The sequence below is a fragment of the Hippopotamus amphibius genome, chromosome 5 (assembly GCF_030028045.1).
Source record: "Hippopotamus amphibius kiboko isolate mHipAmp2 chromosome 5, mHipAmp2.hap2, whole genome shotgun sequence".
Lineage (NCBI taxonomy): Eukaryota > Metazoa > Chordata > Mammalia > Artiodactyla > Hippopotamidae > Hippopotamus > Hippopotamus amphibius.
The window spans coordinates 117,756,236-117,770,937 of NC_080190.1; the positions used below are offsets into that span (position 1 = coordinate 117,756,236).

The 14,702-nt window shown below is 41.2% G+C and overlaps 3 protein-coding genes across 8 annotated transcripts in view; 2 read left to right on the forward strand and 1 right to left on the reverse strand.

Moving 5' to 3' along the window:
- The window catches only part of PPP1R42 (protein phosphatase 1 regulatory subunit 42), a 46,261-nt gene extending 43,635 nt beyond the window's left edge, over positions 1 to 2,626 (forward strand). For both annotated transcript variants that reach the window (XM_057734134.1, XM_057734133.1), the window contains exon 8: positions 2,506 to 2,626. In XM_057734134.1, the coding sequence (XP_057590117.1) occupies positions 2,506 to 2,519 (14 nt within the window). In that variant the 3' untranslated portion in view covers positions 2,520 to 2,626. The remainder of the gene's footprint in view (positions 1 to 2,505) is intronic.
- The window catches only part of CSPP1 (centrosome and spindle pole associated protein 1), a 195,678-nt gene extending 191,714 nt beyond the window's left edge, over positions 1 to 3,964 (reverse strand). Inside the window, exon 1 of one of the 2 annotated variants that reach the window (XM_057734126.1) lies at positions 3,690 to 3,964. The gene's annotated coding sequence lies outside the window, so the exon portion shown is untranslated. The remainder of the gene's footprint in view (positions 1 to 3,689) is intronic. The other variant, XM_057734132.1, reaches the window with a different exon arrangement.
- Positions 3,965 to 4,048: 84 nt separating this feature from the next.
- Positions 4,049 to 12,935, forward strand: TCF24 (transcription factor 24). Of its 4 annotated transcripts, XM_057736198.1 has the most exons (4): positions 4,049 to 4,371; positions 4,976 to 5,388; positions 5,497 to 5,586; positions 11,075 to 12,935. In XM_057736198.1, the coding sequence occupies exons 2-4, from the start codon at positions 4,999 to 5,001 to the stop codon at positions 11,186 to 11,188; spliced, it is 594 nt and encodes a 197-aa protein (XP_057592181.1). In that variant the 5' UTR covers positions 4,049 to 4,371; positions 4,976 to 4,998; the 3' UTR covers positions 11,189 to 12,935. The 4 variants fall into 4 exon arrangements, with proteins under 4 accessions (XP_057592181.1, XP_057592183.1, XP_057592184.1 ...); XM_057736200.1 differs by lacking the exon at positions 5,497 to 5,586; XM_057736201.1 differs by lacking the exon at positions 5,497 to 5,586 and having other exon boundaries at positions 12,694 to 12,935.
- Positions 12,936 to 14,702: the final 1,767 nt, after the last annotated feature.

A 14,702-nucleotide genomic window follows, 5' to 3' on the forward strand; every position in this document is an offset into this window, starting at 1 on the left:
GTCTCAATTTTGTCAACGGCTTACTCTGTGAACAAGAGTTATATAAGATTTAAGTTATAAGAATTGTATTAGTCATTTTCCACTTTAAAATATCTATTTTGAAAGCTTAGTCTTCATTACCCAAACAAATTATAAAACACTATTCTTATTTGAGATAAGAATACTATCTGCCCCATTTTATACATGGGGAAAATGAGTTACTGGAGAACCCCAGTCAAGAGGGGCCCAAAGTCCCAGGATTGCCATGAGGCAGAGCTGGGGCTTAAATCCAGGTCATTGCCTCCAAAAGCCAAGCTACACTGCAAGGGGGTCTCAAAAATGCCCTAAAGTACAGGCAGATAGAGTAAGTAAGGGAAGCAGGTGAGAATGTGACTGAGGTAAACTAGAGAGCACACGTCCAACTAACGGCAACTGCAGCTCCTTGGCTCCAAAACAGTATAGCCAGGCAGACATGTTGAACTTGAGAAATTAGACTAGCTGGCAACCAAATATCTACATTGTGAAATCATCTGATTTTTAAAATGTTTCAAATAGTGGGTCAACTTATTTCCTTTAAAAGTGTCCATTAAAGTGGCTAAGAAGAAGAAAAAATCAAGTAATGCTACCAAGGATATGGAGCAACTGGAACTCTCATGCACTACTGGTGGGAATGCAAAAATACTGCAGCCAATACAGAAAATAGTTTGACATTTTCTTACAAAGTTACACACACACTTAGCACATTTGGCAGTTCCACATCTAGGTATTTCCCCAGACGAAATGAAAACCTATACTCACACAAAAATCTGAACCCTAATGTTTTTAGTGTCTTACTCATAATTACCAAAAATTGGAAACAACTCAAAGGTCTCTCAACTGTGGAATGGATAAACAAACTGTGGTACATCCACCCAATGGAATACTATTCAGCATTAAAAAGGAATGAACTAGCAATACATGAAACAACATGGATAGACCTCAAAAGCATTATGCTAAATGAAAGAAGCCAGAATTAAAAGGCTGCACACTGTATGTTTCCATGACATTCTGGCAAAGGCAAAACTATGACACAGAAAACATCAGTAGCTGCTGAGGACCTGGGGTGGACTACAAAGGGTCGACATAAGGGAATTTTGACCTGGGGGGGGGGGGGGGTGCAGGGAGGTGGGTGATGAAATGCTGTGTATCTTTACTGTGGTAGTAGTTACATGACTCAATGTTTATCAAAACTGCTTAACTATATACTCAAAAGAGTGAATTTAAGTCTGTAAATTATACCTTAATTAAACAATGAGGGAAGTAGTTGAAAGGTGAAAAAAAGCACCAACTGTATAAAACCTTATTTTCTTTACTGGTATGTGTGATTATTTTATGTTATAAAGATGACAAACTATTTGACACATTTAGAAAAAAGATAAATATGATTTTAAGACCTACATCGTGCTCAGTGAAATAAAATCTACAGCACTCTAAAACCAGATTAGACAAGAACTCCAAAGAAAAATATGAAATGTGAAAATAGTATCTGGATTGTTAATAGAATTCAAGTTAAAGTATGCCCTTTATTGAGATAACAAATACAAAAAATGTTTTGTAAATAATGAAGAACCCTACAAGAAGTAAATAGAATAGTATGGTAAAAAGCACAGATGTTAGGGTCAATCTGCCTGGCTCGAATCCTGTCTCTGCCACTTACTAGCTATGTGACCTTGCACAAGTTACTTCAACCCTCTGAGCTTTATTTTCTCAACTGTAAATGTAAAGTCTTCAAAGGGTTTTTGTAAAGAGTAAGTGAGAAAATAAAGTGCTTTTTGTAAAGCACTTAGCACTTAAAAAGTGCTAAATAAGGTACTTGTTACTTACATAATGTTGAAAATTTGAAGATTTTCATCTTCCATTTTGAATTTAATTGCAAATACTGGTTTCTCGCGGGAATTAGGACTACTCTAGAGTCATCAGAGGATTCAGAGAAGCTGCTTAGAGTGGCAGCAGACAGCCCTCAGTGGCTGGTATTGTTACATCAGTCCCTTCTTTCAAACCTGACTGTTGGGCAGCTCAGTAAGCAACTGGCCAGTCATTATTAGCAGTGAAGTGCCTCTGTTGTGCCCCCACCTGCAGCCCACCTCCTAGAGTGGAAAGGTTTCCTCCTAAAGCAGGAGACTCTAGCAGACTAGGTTAGGGTGAGGAGTGTGATAGATGCCAGGGTGCAAGATACACGGAGCCCTGAGCACCTAATTTGCCTACCCTAGTCTTGGCCCACCTTCCCTCCAATATTCTTATTTCCACACCTTTCCCAACTCATAGATTTTTCACATTCTTTCCTATCTCAGGGGGAAAATCTTTGTTTCTGCTTCCTTTAAAGCCTGAGAAAATTCACACAGTTTAGTAACTAATCATTAGCCTTCACTATTGTTATTGTGTCCTAGATTATGTTTGCTACCAGTTGTGGATAACTTTCATTTTTGAAATAATTTAAACAGTTTTTGTTTTTTTGTTTTTTTTTGTGTTTTTTGTCTATCAATACAGGAATCTCTCTTTGAAGGAATCTGAAAGCTTGCTGACAAAAAATGATGTACGTGAACCTCACCTTCTTCATAACTCAAAAGTAAAAGAAAATCTGTTTGTAAAAAACCAGTAAATTCAGCCTTAAGTGATCTGAAACGTTTGATTCTTTACCTTTATAGTATTATGCAACATCATCTTTTGTAGTTTGTAGCTTTATGGTATCTCATTATTTAAGAACCTGTGAGTTCTTGTTTGATTTGCTTCTTTATAGAATCTGAAACAGTGCTTTCCTATTGCTTTATTCCTCATTACATACAATTTACCAGGGAAATAAAGATGTGCTTTCTCATTCATCAAAAGAAAGTATAATCTTTTTTTTTTTTTTTTGAACCAATAGTATTTTGGTGTGCTTCTTTGTAAAGTGTAAATCTAACTACAGTTATAGAAATGGTAACTGAGATGAGAACCGGAGGATTATTCTGATTCACTAGTATACTTAAAGTGTGTGGAACTTTACACTCAAGTAAGTGCCACCATTACTATGTACTAGTCGGTAGCTTAAATTTAAAAATCTATGGTAAAGGATGAAATTATGTCACATATACAAGTGCGGTTTCGTTAACGACATTTTAAATTCGGTATTCCATCTTGCCCCCAAAGAAGATGTGTCAATGTCCTGCTCTTCCCATCGCAGGCACTGTTTTCAAGGATGTACTAATGACGTCTCTAGGAAACACTGGGCGTCTGCTCAGACTTCACCTCCGGAGGCGACGGGTCCACGCGGGCGGAAGCCACAGAGGGTCTCGGGGCGTCCAGGGCCCAGGCTTCCCGGGCGGCTGCGACCGGGCCTCGAGGGGCCGCGCCCCCTTTTCTAAAGGAGTCGGGATAGAGCCCCTCCCCGCATGGTCGCCAGCCCCGCTCCCCCGGGGGCCACGAGGGCTAAACACCTCAAGCGAGTTCCTGGTAGGGAAGCCCCGAATTCGTCCAAATAGCGAAACAAGGCGGGGCCCCGGAGGGACTACTGAGGCGCCGGCGGGGGTCCGCACCTCGGGGAGAAGCGACCGCGCTGGGGGAGCTTCGTAAAGTACCACAGACAGTGAGCGCCCGAGCTAAGTGCGGTTTATCTCTGGGCGGCTCAATAAACGAGTCACGCAGTCCCGAGGTGGAGGGACTACGCCTCAAGGAGGACAGCAGGAGACATTTACCTTGTGGTAGAGCAAAAGGTGAGCGCATCGAGGCGGCACACTCCACAGTTCCTCACGGAAAGTTAAGTCACGCCCAACAAAACGGCCGCGTTCCCGCCGCGGCCGGCACCGGCCGGGAAAGTGCCGGGGCTTAGACTGGGCCCGAGGCGGAAGGGCAGCGGCGAGGCCAGATAACTCGCGAGACCGCGCCGGGGTCCTAGAGCCCGGGCCGCAGTCTTCGCCGCAGCGGCCGCCAACCCCGTGGGCGCTCGACGCGCTGCGTTCGGAGTAGTACGGCCCGAGGTGGGGGGCGGGGCGGAGGAGAACCCGTACGCGGGAGGGGCGGGGCCATGAAGGCACCCCGCCCCCGGCCCGGCCCCGCCCCACCGGACGGTTTGATTAATGACCCTCGCGAGGCAGAGGGGCTGCTCGGAGAAGACTCTGCCCCCAGCGCGGCCCCCCAGGTGCCTGCGGACGTCGGCTGGTCCTGCTGCGGTGATCCACGCCGAGCTTGGCCGGCATCCACGCCTCGCCTCGCAGGAGCCTGCATAAAAGGCGCGTCCGGCCAGGGCGGGAAGCGGCCGTAGCTTTCGGCTGGACGAGGATGGAGTGACCCGCGCGGTCCTGGCCACGCCGACCAAGCTCGACGCTCCTCGCCTGCTCGCGCAGCAGAGCCGAACCTCGCACGGCCGTTGCAGGAAAGGTGAGGGCCCCGGTCCGACCCCCGCCGCGCCATTCCCGGGTTTGGAGGAGTAGCGGGTGCCTGCGTCCGGGGTGAGGCCGCCGGCCCCCGACTCCTCCGGCGGAAACTGCCCTGAGCTCCTGCGGTCTCCCCTGAGGTCCCCGGGTCCCGGGAGCGAACGGTGCGAGGGCGGCCGGCGTGGGCACGGCGGGCCCCGGCGAGGCAGGGCTTCCCGTCGCGCGCCACGAGTTGACTGGCTTCATCTTTCCTGCGGGACGGGGCGGGTAGCCTTCCAGAAGCGCGAACAAGCTCCGAACCGGAGCTGTGCTTCCTAAACCTTTTTTCCCTGGTAGCGTAGCCCTTCCGATTAATTTGTCGGGGGAAAGTAAAGCGGGCACCGCGCCCCTCCTCAGCCTCATAAGCAGCCCAGGGACACTCGGGCCCCACCACTCGCCCCAGACGCCGGGAGGCAAAAGCCCCCAGTCAAAAGGTGCTCAACTCTGAGATCGCCTCGAGCCACCTCGGACGGCCCGGCCCGGCGCGCTGGGGGCGCGAGAGGGCTGCGCCTCCCGGGGCTACGCTCGACCGGGCGCCCCGGCCTCACCGCGCCATCCGTCCTTTGCAGGGCGCGCGGCGCGGCAAGCCTCCATGGACCGTGGCGGCCCCGCAGACAGCCACCTGATCGCCAGCAACGAGCCCGCGCCCCCGGTAGCCGCCACCCGAGACTCGAGCCCGGGGCGGACCGGACCGGGACTGGCGGGCTCAGGCGGCGGCGCGCGCTCTGGGGGCGGGCGGCCGGCGGCAGCGAACGCGGCGCGGGAGCGCAGCCGCGTGCAGACGCTGCGGCACGCCTTCCTGGAGCTACAGCGCACGCTGCCGTCGGTGCCGCCCGACACTAAGCTGTCCAAGCTGGACGTGCTGCTACTGGCCACCACCTACATTGCGCACCTCACTCGCAGCCTGCAGGACGACGCCGACGCGCCGGCGGACCCCGGACTGGGCGCCCTGCGCGGGGATGGTTACCTACACCCTGTCAAGGTAAGCGGGCAGGGCGCGCTGCGGAGCTGGGGCGGGGAGCAAGCACCTTGACCGCTGGGTCTGCCACCGCCTGGGCAGATACCGCCAAGCTTTTACTCCCTCCTTCAGGGTGCGGAGGGGAACAGATGCGGAGAGCGACCTTGGCCCGCGAAGGCACCGGTTGCGAGGTCCCCACTGCCACAAGGCTACTCCTTAACGGTTTGCAGGCTTAAATCCGGGCGGCTTGGGTAGGGGTGTCTCATGCCCCTTACAGGATGCCGTTCCTAGATGAGAATTTTCTTGGTGGTGCCTGGTGGGGTGGTTGGTTGCACGTCCTGATAATTTTTAGATAATTTTTAGTTTTTAATTTACATAATTGTTTCCATTGTTGTGTCTATCAAATACTTGAAAAGTTTCACGAATTAAATGGGGTGATGGAATTATCTGTCCCTAACTAATCCTAGGAAACCAATGTTATAAATTTTTTGTAAACCTAGTAAGAACTAAATGAGACTTCTGCATCCCCACACAGTAAATTTTCAGTCTGTTTTAATGAAGGTTAACTATCATGGACTAGACAGCTACCAAGAATGTTAGAAAAACTATAGTGAGTTTATGTAGTTTTCATAATATATTGGCATATCTGTTGTGTTCTGTAATGTACGAAATTAGCCAAGAGACTCCCTCTGGTATGGTATTTTTCATATTACAGATAGGTAGAATGACCGGAGTTTTTGTTTAATACGGTATATATGATTATGATTTATTACCTACATGGCAGTATTTAGGCTCTCACCATCCTTTTCTCCTAGATTTGTTTTTTTTTTAATCTTACATCGATCAGGCTTTCTGTTCAAAATGGATTGCCTTCCCTGTATTTTCTAAAACTAAATATTCAAATTTTGATTCCACCATCCTGAAGCATTTTCTCACATACACACAGACACACACACAAAATTAGAACTTTGCCTTAAGTATATCAATGTTCAATAAATTATTGAATAATCATTACTGAAATGAGGGTAAAGTACATCCTCTAATATTAACTGAACTTAAAATTCTCTGGTAAGGTTTCATAAAATTTACTTTGCAGCTTGTAATCAACATGATGATAGACTCAAACTAGTTCAAATATTAAATATAAAAATTTGAAATATCACTTATTCATAATTATGATAGACTATTCCATTTCATTCATGTGTTATATAACCTCAGCTGGAAAGTTATTCATTATTAATTAAGGGTTTTGTATTACTATTAGATGCTGTTAATCTATTAATATTAGGTTAATATTAGGTACCTTAGATTGCTACTCAAATATATCATTAATATTAGATTTCTTTTGACTTGACATTATACTCTAAGAACATTTTTTTAACATTAAATAGGCTTTAATACAAAAGGCACCTGTTAAATGCCTCTTTGTGGAAGAGAAATCTAGTTGTTTTTCACCTTAGTTTCTTGCAGTGCTTTTTGAATGAGTAATGTTAAAACTGTAATTTTCATGTTACAATAAGCTTAACGAGTTGTTTTTTGTCCTGACTCCTGTACCAAATGTTTTTCTAGTCTTATAACTCTTTAAAGAAAAATTAAATTTCATTTATCCTCTGAATCAATTATTTTTATTTTAAAAGACAATTCTAGGGATACTGAAAGAAGGCCAAAGATTACCTCTTACAAATTAAACTGATGATGGTTGAACAAGTGACTAGTGTATTTTAAAATCATTTACTGAGTGCCTGCTATGTGCAAAGCACTGTGAGGAGAGTGAATACAATTAAGGATAAGACTCAATCCGTGCCCTAAATAAACATGTAATAGAGACAAACACAGAAATACAAATAACAGTATAAGAGAGAACATTGTATGTCCCATAAGAGAGGCTGTAACCATGTGTGGTGGAGGTGCAGAGGAAAGAGATTTTATACACACAATTAAAACTGCCTGCAACATGTTATTTTACATACACTATCAAAATGCTTAAATATTAAGTCTATCAATCAATCGAATGCCAAAGAAATAAAGATATTCTGATTATTTGTACTTTTTGGTTTACTAAGGGTATTGTAACCCTTAGTTACAATAGAGTGTTCCAAAATGACTTTATTTTTCTCTTACAACATAGTATTATTGGGTCTTTACTTTGATCAAAGATCTATTAACAGATATTTCAAGGCCATAATTTTGAATCATCAGTTCTTATTATCAGTATTTGGGAATTTACATTAAGAGTACCTCAAATGAAACTGGAAGGTTTAAGAGACTGGGATCCCAGGGCATAGCCTAAAACAGCAGATTTTATCCCTCTGGGATGTGAGTAATTCTGATCAGCACCAGTGTCAGAAAGGGCAGTGCTTCTCCAGGAGAACAGGGGTATATTTCAGATACTTACATTGGAAGAAAAGCACAGATGGCTTTATTAATTGCATTACCTCTGCAGAATCATTGCTGGTAACACAGATAAACAATAATTTTTAAAAATAAATGCAAAGTTTTGTTATTTTGGAGTCATTTAACTCCAAAAACCAAGAATATATTTTTAAAGTCTTCAGTTTCAGGTTTAGTTCTGGTTAATTGTATGAGTTTGCTAGATTGTTCTAAGCTAATGAAACTACATAATTTTAAATATGCCTTATTAGGTAGAGGTCAGGATTGTGTTAATCTACACAATGTTAAAACAGACCATTGAGAAGTGAAATGTAAATGAGTCAGCTGGCTTTTTTGGCATGATGCTGACATGCAGCCTAACCAATATTTTTTTTTCTGACTCTTAAAACTATTTGTGTGTCTATATTAAATTCATTTGAATAAAATCATTAGAAGCCTTTTTAAAAATCCAGGGACACAAAGTTATTAAAAAGGGAAGATTTATTAAGTCCATGAAAAATCAGGCAAAAATCCACATATACATTTTTAGGTTTGCTTCATAAATTATGTACATACTAGCAAGGCTGTAAAGAACAGATGCCTTCATTTGTTTCCACTCTTGGTTGCATGATTTTGAGTGATTCTCAATACAGTGGAACCCAGGTAACACATAGAACTAATGGGGAGCATTCAGTAGTATTTTTATTTTATTTATTTTTAGATGTGTTTAATGCACATTCTCAAATTATTATTATTTATATTCTCAAATGTAGAATTCTCAAATTACATTTGAGGTTTGAGCATGAGATTTTTATGCTCATGAAAATGTGGTAGGAGTGTAAAAGATTGAAAAGCACTAGTTTGTAATATGCCTAAAATTCTGCACTTGAAATTGATGACCTGTGTCCTACACTATTTGCTGCATGTGAATATTAGTCAGCTCAGGCTGCAATAACGAAATACCATTGACTAGGTGTATTAAACAACAGAAATTTATTTTCTTACAGTTCTGGAGGCTGGAAAGCCCTAGATCAAGGTGCTAGCCAATTCACTTCCTAGTGAGAGCTCTCTTCCTGTCTTGCAGTTGGCTGGCTTCATTCTTTCTCAAAGAAGGGGAGCTCTCCCTCTTCTTAAAAGGCCACTAATCCTATCATAAGGGACCCACCCTCATGGCCTCATCTAACTATAATTACCTTCCCAAATACCATCACATTGGGGGTTAGAGCATCAACAGATGAATTTTGGGGGAACACAAACATTTAGTCCATAATACCATGACACTGGATTTTTCAGTATAATGCAACCTTATATCTGATCTAACAATGCCAAATCCAGAACATATGAAAAAATCCCAGGCTCGTTTCTAAACACTTCATGTTCCCATCTGGTAGCAGGGATCCCACGAATAGAACCAACATGATGCACCCAGAATTTACAAGAATGCACATCTGTGATTTAAAAAACAAAACCTGAAATGGATTTGTAAAAATAAGTAACACAGTGTTAGTCTTATTACTGTACTGAACATAAATACAAGTTTGTTTATAGGTAGATTTTATAGAAATGGACCATTTTAAATTACAAGTAACACAAATGTTATATTTAATCTGTTATAGGTTCCCAGTAGAATAATCTGAATTTAGGACTCATAAATGACCTAAGCCACATCAGAGCGAATTCCCTCATCCCATCTGGAGGCATAAAAATCACATGCCTACTTACTATTCCTTATGGCTACATTTTACATCTGGAATTGCAGTTTAGGTAACAGTAACTGTATTCTGAAGTATAAGGAAGGCTTATGTTATTCCAGATAAGAAGTGACTCTACCTTATACTTCTCCAGAGGTCTATTTTGATTTAATTGGCTTGGAGTGTGACTTGGCCATCAGTACTTTTTAAAGCTCATGCATGATTCTAATATGCGACTTGTGTTGAAAACTAGAGCTCTTATGGACTTTGGACTTTGAATTGTTAATAACTGTACCTCTGAGCACTGTGGATTGTCTGCCAGGCATTTAAGGGTATTTCATGGTTCTGTGTAATGTTCACTGGTGAAAATAGCCTGCTGCTCACAGCAGCATTTACTTTCTGGAGAGTGTGGGACCCCACTGCTGATCTTTAAGGGCTGCACTTTTTTTGGTCTAAGACTTATCTTTGTATTAAAAAAAAAAAAGCAGTATTTCTCTGATTAGTATTCCAAGGACCTTAGAACTAAAATTATATGAGCCTCCCCTCTTTAAAAAAAAAAGTTCACTCTGAAAGTACTACCTATGTAATATATTTTTTCACCATCGTGCCTGTTTGGAAATTAATTGTATTGTTTGAGAGGCTGTCCATTTTAAAGGTGAATTTAAAAAGGACATGATGTGATACAAATGTGATGATTACTGAAAGGTTAGAGCTGTGTGATGCCAGTACAAGCAGATATTTAATCTGGATGTTCTAGCTATATAACACCAAACATTCTAATATTTGCAACTTCAAGATATTGCTTTTCGCTAGATAAAATGTTTAGATAGTTGAATTATTCACTTTTCATTGTACTTTGACAAATGTAGACGCATATAGTTACCACATATAACTTTTTTAAAAAATATATTTTTAAACCCAGGGATCTTGTTTTAGGCTTAGTTTTGTTTTAGGTTTAGTTTAAAATTAAAACATTGTGGGTAGATTTATTTTCCTACATTTAAATGTATTCCTTCTCAGGCTTCCCTGGTGGCACAGTGGTTAAGAAACTGTCTGCCAATGCAGGGGACACAGGTTCAAGCCCTAGTCTGGGAAGATCCCACATGCCATGGAGCACCTAAGCTCATGCACCACAACAACTGAGCCTGTGCTCTAGAGCCCACAAACCACAACTGTTGAGCCCATATGCCTAACTACTGAAGGCTGAGCACCTAGAGCCTGTGCTCGCAACAAGAGAAGCCACTGCAATGAGAAGCCTGCGCACCCCATTGAAGAGTAGCCCCTGCTCTCCACAACTAGAGAAAGCCCGCGCAGCAGCAACAAAGACCCAATGCAGTCAATAAATAAATAAATACATAAATTAAATTAAAATATTTTTATCCATTCTTCATAATTTTTTGCAGTTCTGGTCCACATACACATGTATTATTTCATATAGTTATAATTAAAGTCTGGGTATATTTTTACTGTTATTGTTAGCATTAATAAACATTTTTTGTGTCATCATTTAGACTTCATAATTACAACTGTTACCAGCTACATAATATTGCATTTGCATTGAGGTATTTGGAATTTTTAATACTATTATTACATACTATATCTGCCATAGATACTAACTTTTGGATTCTTGTTTAAATATTCTTTTTCAGAAATGGCCCATGCGATCAAGATTGTATGTTGGCGCTACTGGTCAATTTCTGAAGCATTCTGTCTCTGGAGAAAAAATAAATCATGACAATATTCCAACAGACTCACAGCCTTAGGCTCTCCCCTGAGGGGGGGCTGGTAGAAAGTGATGTCATTGTTTTTAAATGATATGAAATAATTATATTTATTACATCAGACCTAACAAACATCATTTCTGAAAGTTTACATGTGAATGCATAGTTAGATGTTCAGATTTATCTAAATAAATGTGGAATGAAATAGTAAACAATGTAATAATAATAACGTAAAACACATAGCTTATCTATTCAGTGTGAGAGAGTCAATACTATACAGTGCAGGAGAAACTAATGGGGAAAAAAAGACACAGGAGAGCAAAGAACTGTGTATATATCCAAAGAATACTCACATTTTGTGCAGTGTATCTATTACAAACCAAAAAGTTAATATCTATCTACAGTCTTCCTGGTTTTAAAAAAATAAAAGCTAGGTTTGTAAAACACCAGTTTTTCATTTTTGTGAAAACCAGTCTGTGCTTAAAATTGGTCTAAGATGCCTTTCCAGTTAGAAGGTGTGAGATCATTTATTCCGTTTTAGCTGAATATGCATGAAAAGATAATATGACAATGCAGCAACTTCTATAACTATTTTTCCCTCTTAGAAACCTTGCTCGGAGTACTAGAAATGGTTTGCTTCCTAGGACAGGGCTTGGCCACCTTCCTAGAGGATTATTAAGTATCTTACTATGTTTCCAAATTGTGGAAGGCATTGGGAATCCCTGCAGCCCATGTGAACAGCACACAGGTGTCACTGGGCAGCAGGGTTTGTTACCCCCACCCCCACCCCGCCGCCGCCGTCACTCCCTATCCACCCCACTCTCCTTCAGGTCCTGCACTAGGTGAACAGGTGTAGCTGCAGTCCCTGAGAGAGAGAGACACGTTCAGGCCTTTCGTGGGCTCCAGTGAGCCCTGTGACCTTCAGTCACAACTTTGGCCAGGTTCCTTCTTCCGTTGTCAGTTGCTGTTCACAGTCTTGGTGCTTAGGAAATGGGAGAAATCCTGTCTGACTTAGGAATTCTGGCGCTGATTTGCACCTTGAGGGAGTCTGAGAACACAGAGCAACCATCCTGAGATACAGGATGCCCAATTCGCGCCTACAAGCAGGGAAAGCCCTCTGCTATGGGCCTCCCCCACTGCCCTGCACATGAAGTGCCCAGGGAGCTGTTTGTCTGTCTGACTGAATCAGTGGTTTCAGCTTTGCCAGAACCTTGGGGGTCCTAGCTGTGAAGTGGAGATATTTGTCAGGGAACACACAGAATCTCAAAACAACAGGGTACCGCAGAGACACCTGGAAAAAAAAAATCGTGGGTCTCTTATGTCTTTGCTGACTTAAGATTCCCTTTTATATCCCTTTCTTGCTTCTCTCCTCACTCTTTACTGTTCCACTGTCCAGGTGTAAAGTTCATTCATTTTCTCGATAACCAACAGTTTTAAAGTTGCTGGGTTTGATAAGAGATTATTAGATAGAATGTGTATGAATGGATTTGGTTGAATTAATATAGCAGCTGAACCACCATTTCATTTTCTCTTCCATTTAACTCCAGCTTTTGGCAGCAAAAGGAAGTAAAAGACTATTTGAAGGCAAAAACTATCATCCAGTTGATTCGAAGATGATCATGTTTTGGCTCATGTCCGACAGTTTGTAATTTTTATTATTTTAATGTGAATATACTCCTTGTAATGTGACCAAAGCATGTCTGTAAAAGAAAAGGCATATAATAAAAGCTCTCTGTATATTAACATGTAGCAAAAATGTTTGTATGTTTAAATATTTGTGAGTATATTTACCCACTCATATGCCATTGAAAGGAATAAAAAGTAAAATGAGATGGATTTAGCCATTCACTATTATAAATTATTGGAATAAAAAGTGCTAAGAATAATCTTTTAAGGAATGAAATCAGAACTTCTTTAAAGTTACCTGGAACTGAACTGTAAACACTAAATGTGATAGCAAGAATTTCAGAAAAAAATGGCTTTATAGCTAATTATCTATTTGGTTATAGTTGTTAAAGCATTTAACTGGGGAAAAATTATAACTATTGTTGAATTATCAGATTTTTATAAATCCTGCTGTTAAATTGTTAGTCACTGTCTTGAACAGTATTACTTTTTATTTCTTCTTGTCCAGTTACAAATGTTTTAATACCAAAGGACTATATTCCTGTCATAGGTTTTCATAACATTTTATTAAATTGTTAAATATGCTAACAGCTTTTGGTAGATTGGATAAATCTGAGGTGAAATCGCATATTTTCAGCCAAAGTTTCAAAGGAGCATGCTGTTTTAATTAATGGTGCATGGTCTAGATAAAGGATATTACTAAGATAAAATAAAGCACTAATTTGAAAAGTAATTTAGTCCATTAAATTTACACCTGTCTCTATGGTCATTTAACAAATACTGAAGGTACACTTGAAAATCTTTCTAGAAGATGGATACCTACTCGGTATTAGCTTCTTCACCATGCTGTCCTTAATGAAGTATATAATAGGGTGGGAAAGGGGGTATATTTGGATCACAGTATTAGCCCATAATCTGCAAGGGAAATCCTCACTTAAATTTCTGTCAGTTCACTCACCTCTCTCACTAATACTTATACATTTACAACTCCTCTATAGTGATAATTTGGGGGGATAAGAATATACCTTTTTAGAAGCATAACCAGGTCTAACAAACTTTTAAAATATTGTTTCTTTTTCTGATTATAAAAATACTTGTGCAATTTATTGTATGTCAATTATACATCAGTAAAGCTATATTTAAAAGTATATACGGGGCTTCCCTGGTGGCGCCAGTGGTTAAGAATCCGCCTGCCAATGCAGGGGACACAGGTTCAATCCCTGTTCCGGAAAGATCCCACATGCCGTGGAGCAACTAAGCCCATGTGCCACAACTACTGAGCCTGTGCTCTACAGCCTGAGAGCCACAACTATTGAGCCCATGTGCAACAACTACTCTAGCCCACGCACCTAGAGCCTGTGCTCTGCAACAAAAGAACCTGCCGCAACGAGAAGCCAGCGCACCACAATGAAGAGTAGCTCACTGCAACTAGAGAAAGCCCACACGCAGCAACGAAGACCCAATGCAGCCAATAAATAAATAAATTTTTAAAAAGTATATACGTACTTGCTTTAAAAAACAATAACAAAAAGAAGTGGAAAGTTAAGGTCCCACAGTGAAGGTAGGTGTTTGCGATAGAATAAAGGTGAGGATATCTGTTTCACACGTTAGTTGGTGATTAAAAAAAATACTGCTTTTACATTTTGATAAGGCTTTTTTGACCCAACCACTTCAATCTGCAGAGTTACAAATATCCTAAACAGAAATTTTCTTATCTATTCATGGAGACTATTTAAACTTAGAAGCTGTATGAAAAAAAAATGCGGATTCTCCTCACTGAAATGTACAGTATTTTAGTTGAAATTGCTTTTTAGGTTAAATTATTCAAAAATTTATCCTTTTTTTTCAAAAGACCTCTTTTTATATTCACAAAAGCAGCTAACCAGTTATTATCAAGTAGAAAGTATTCAAGCTCTAGTAAGATCTCTTT

Excerpts from the sequence above, each read along its gene's own strand:
- TCF24 (XM_057736198.1), top strand. The coding sequence starts at position 4,999 with ATGGACCGTGGCGGCCCCGCAGACAGCCACCTGATCGCCAGCAACGAG. Across the intron at positions 5,389-5,496 it reads GTTACCTACACCCTGTCAAG|GGTGCGGAGGGGAACAGATG; the intron begins GTAAGCGGGCAG and ends TCCCTCCTTCAG. Across the intron at positions 5,587-11,074 it reads CACAAGGCTACTCCTTAACG|AAATGGCCCATGCGATCAAG; the intron begins GTTTGCAGGCTT and ends ATTCTTTTTCAG.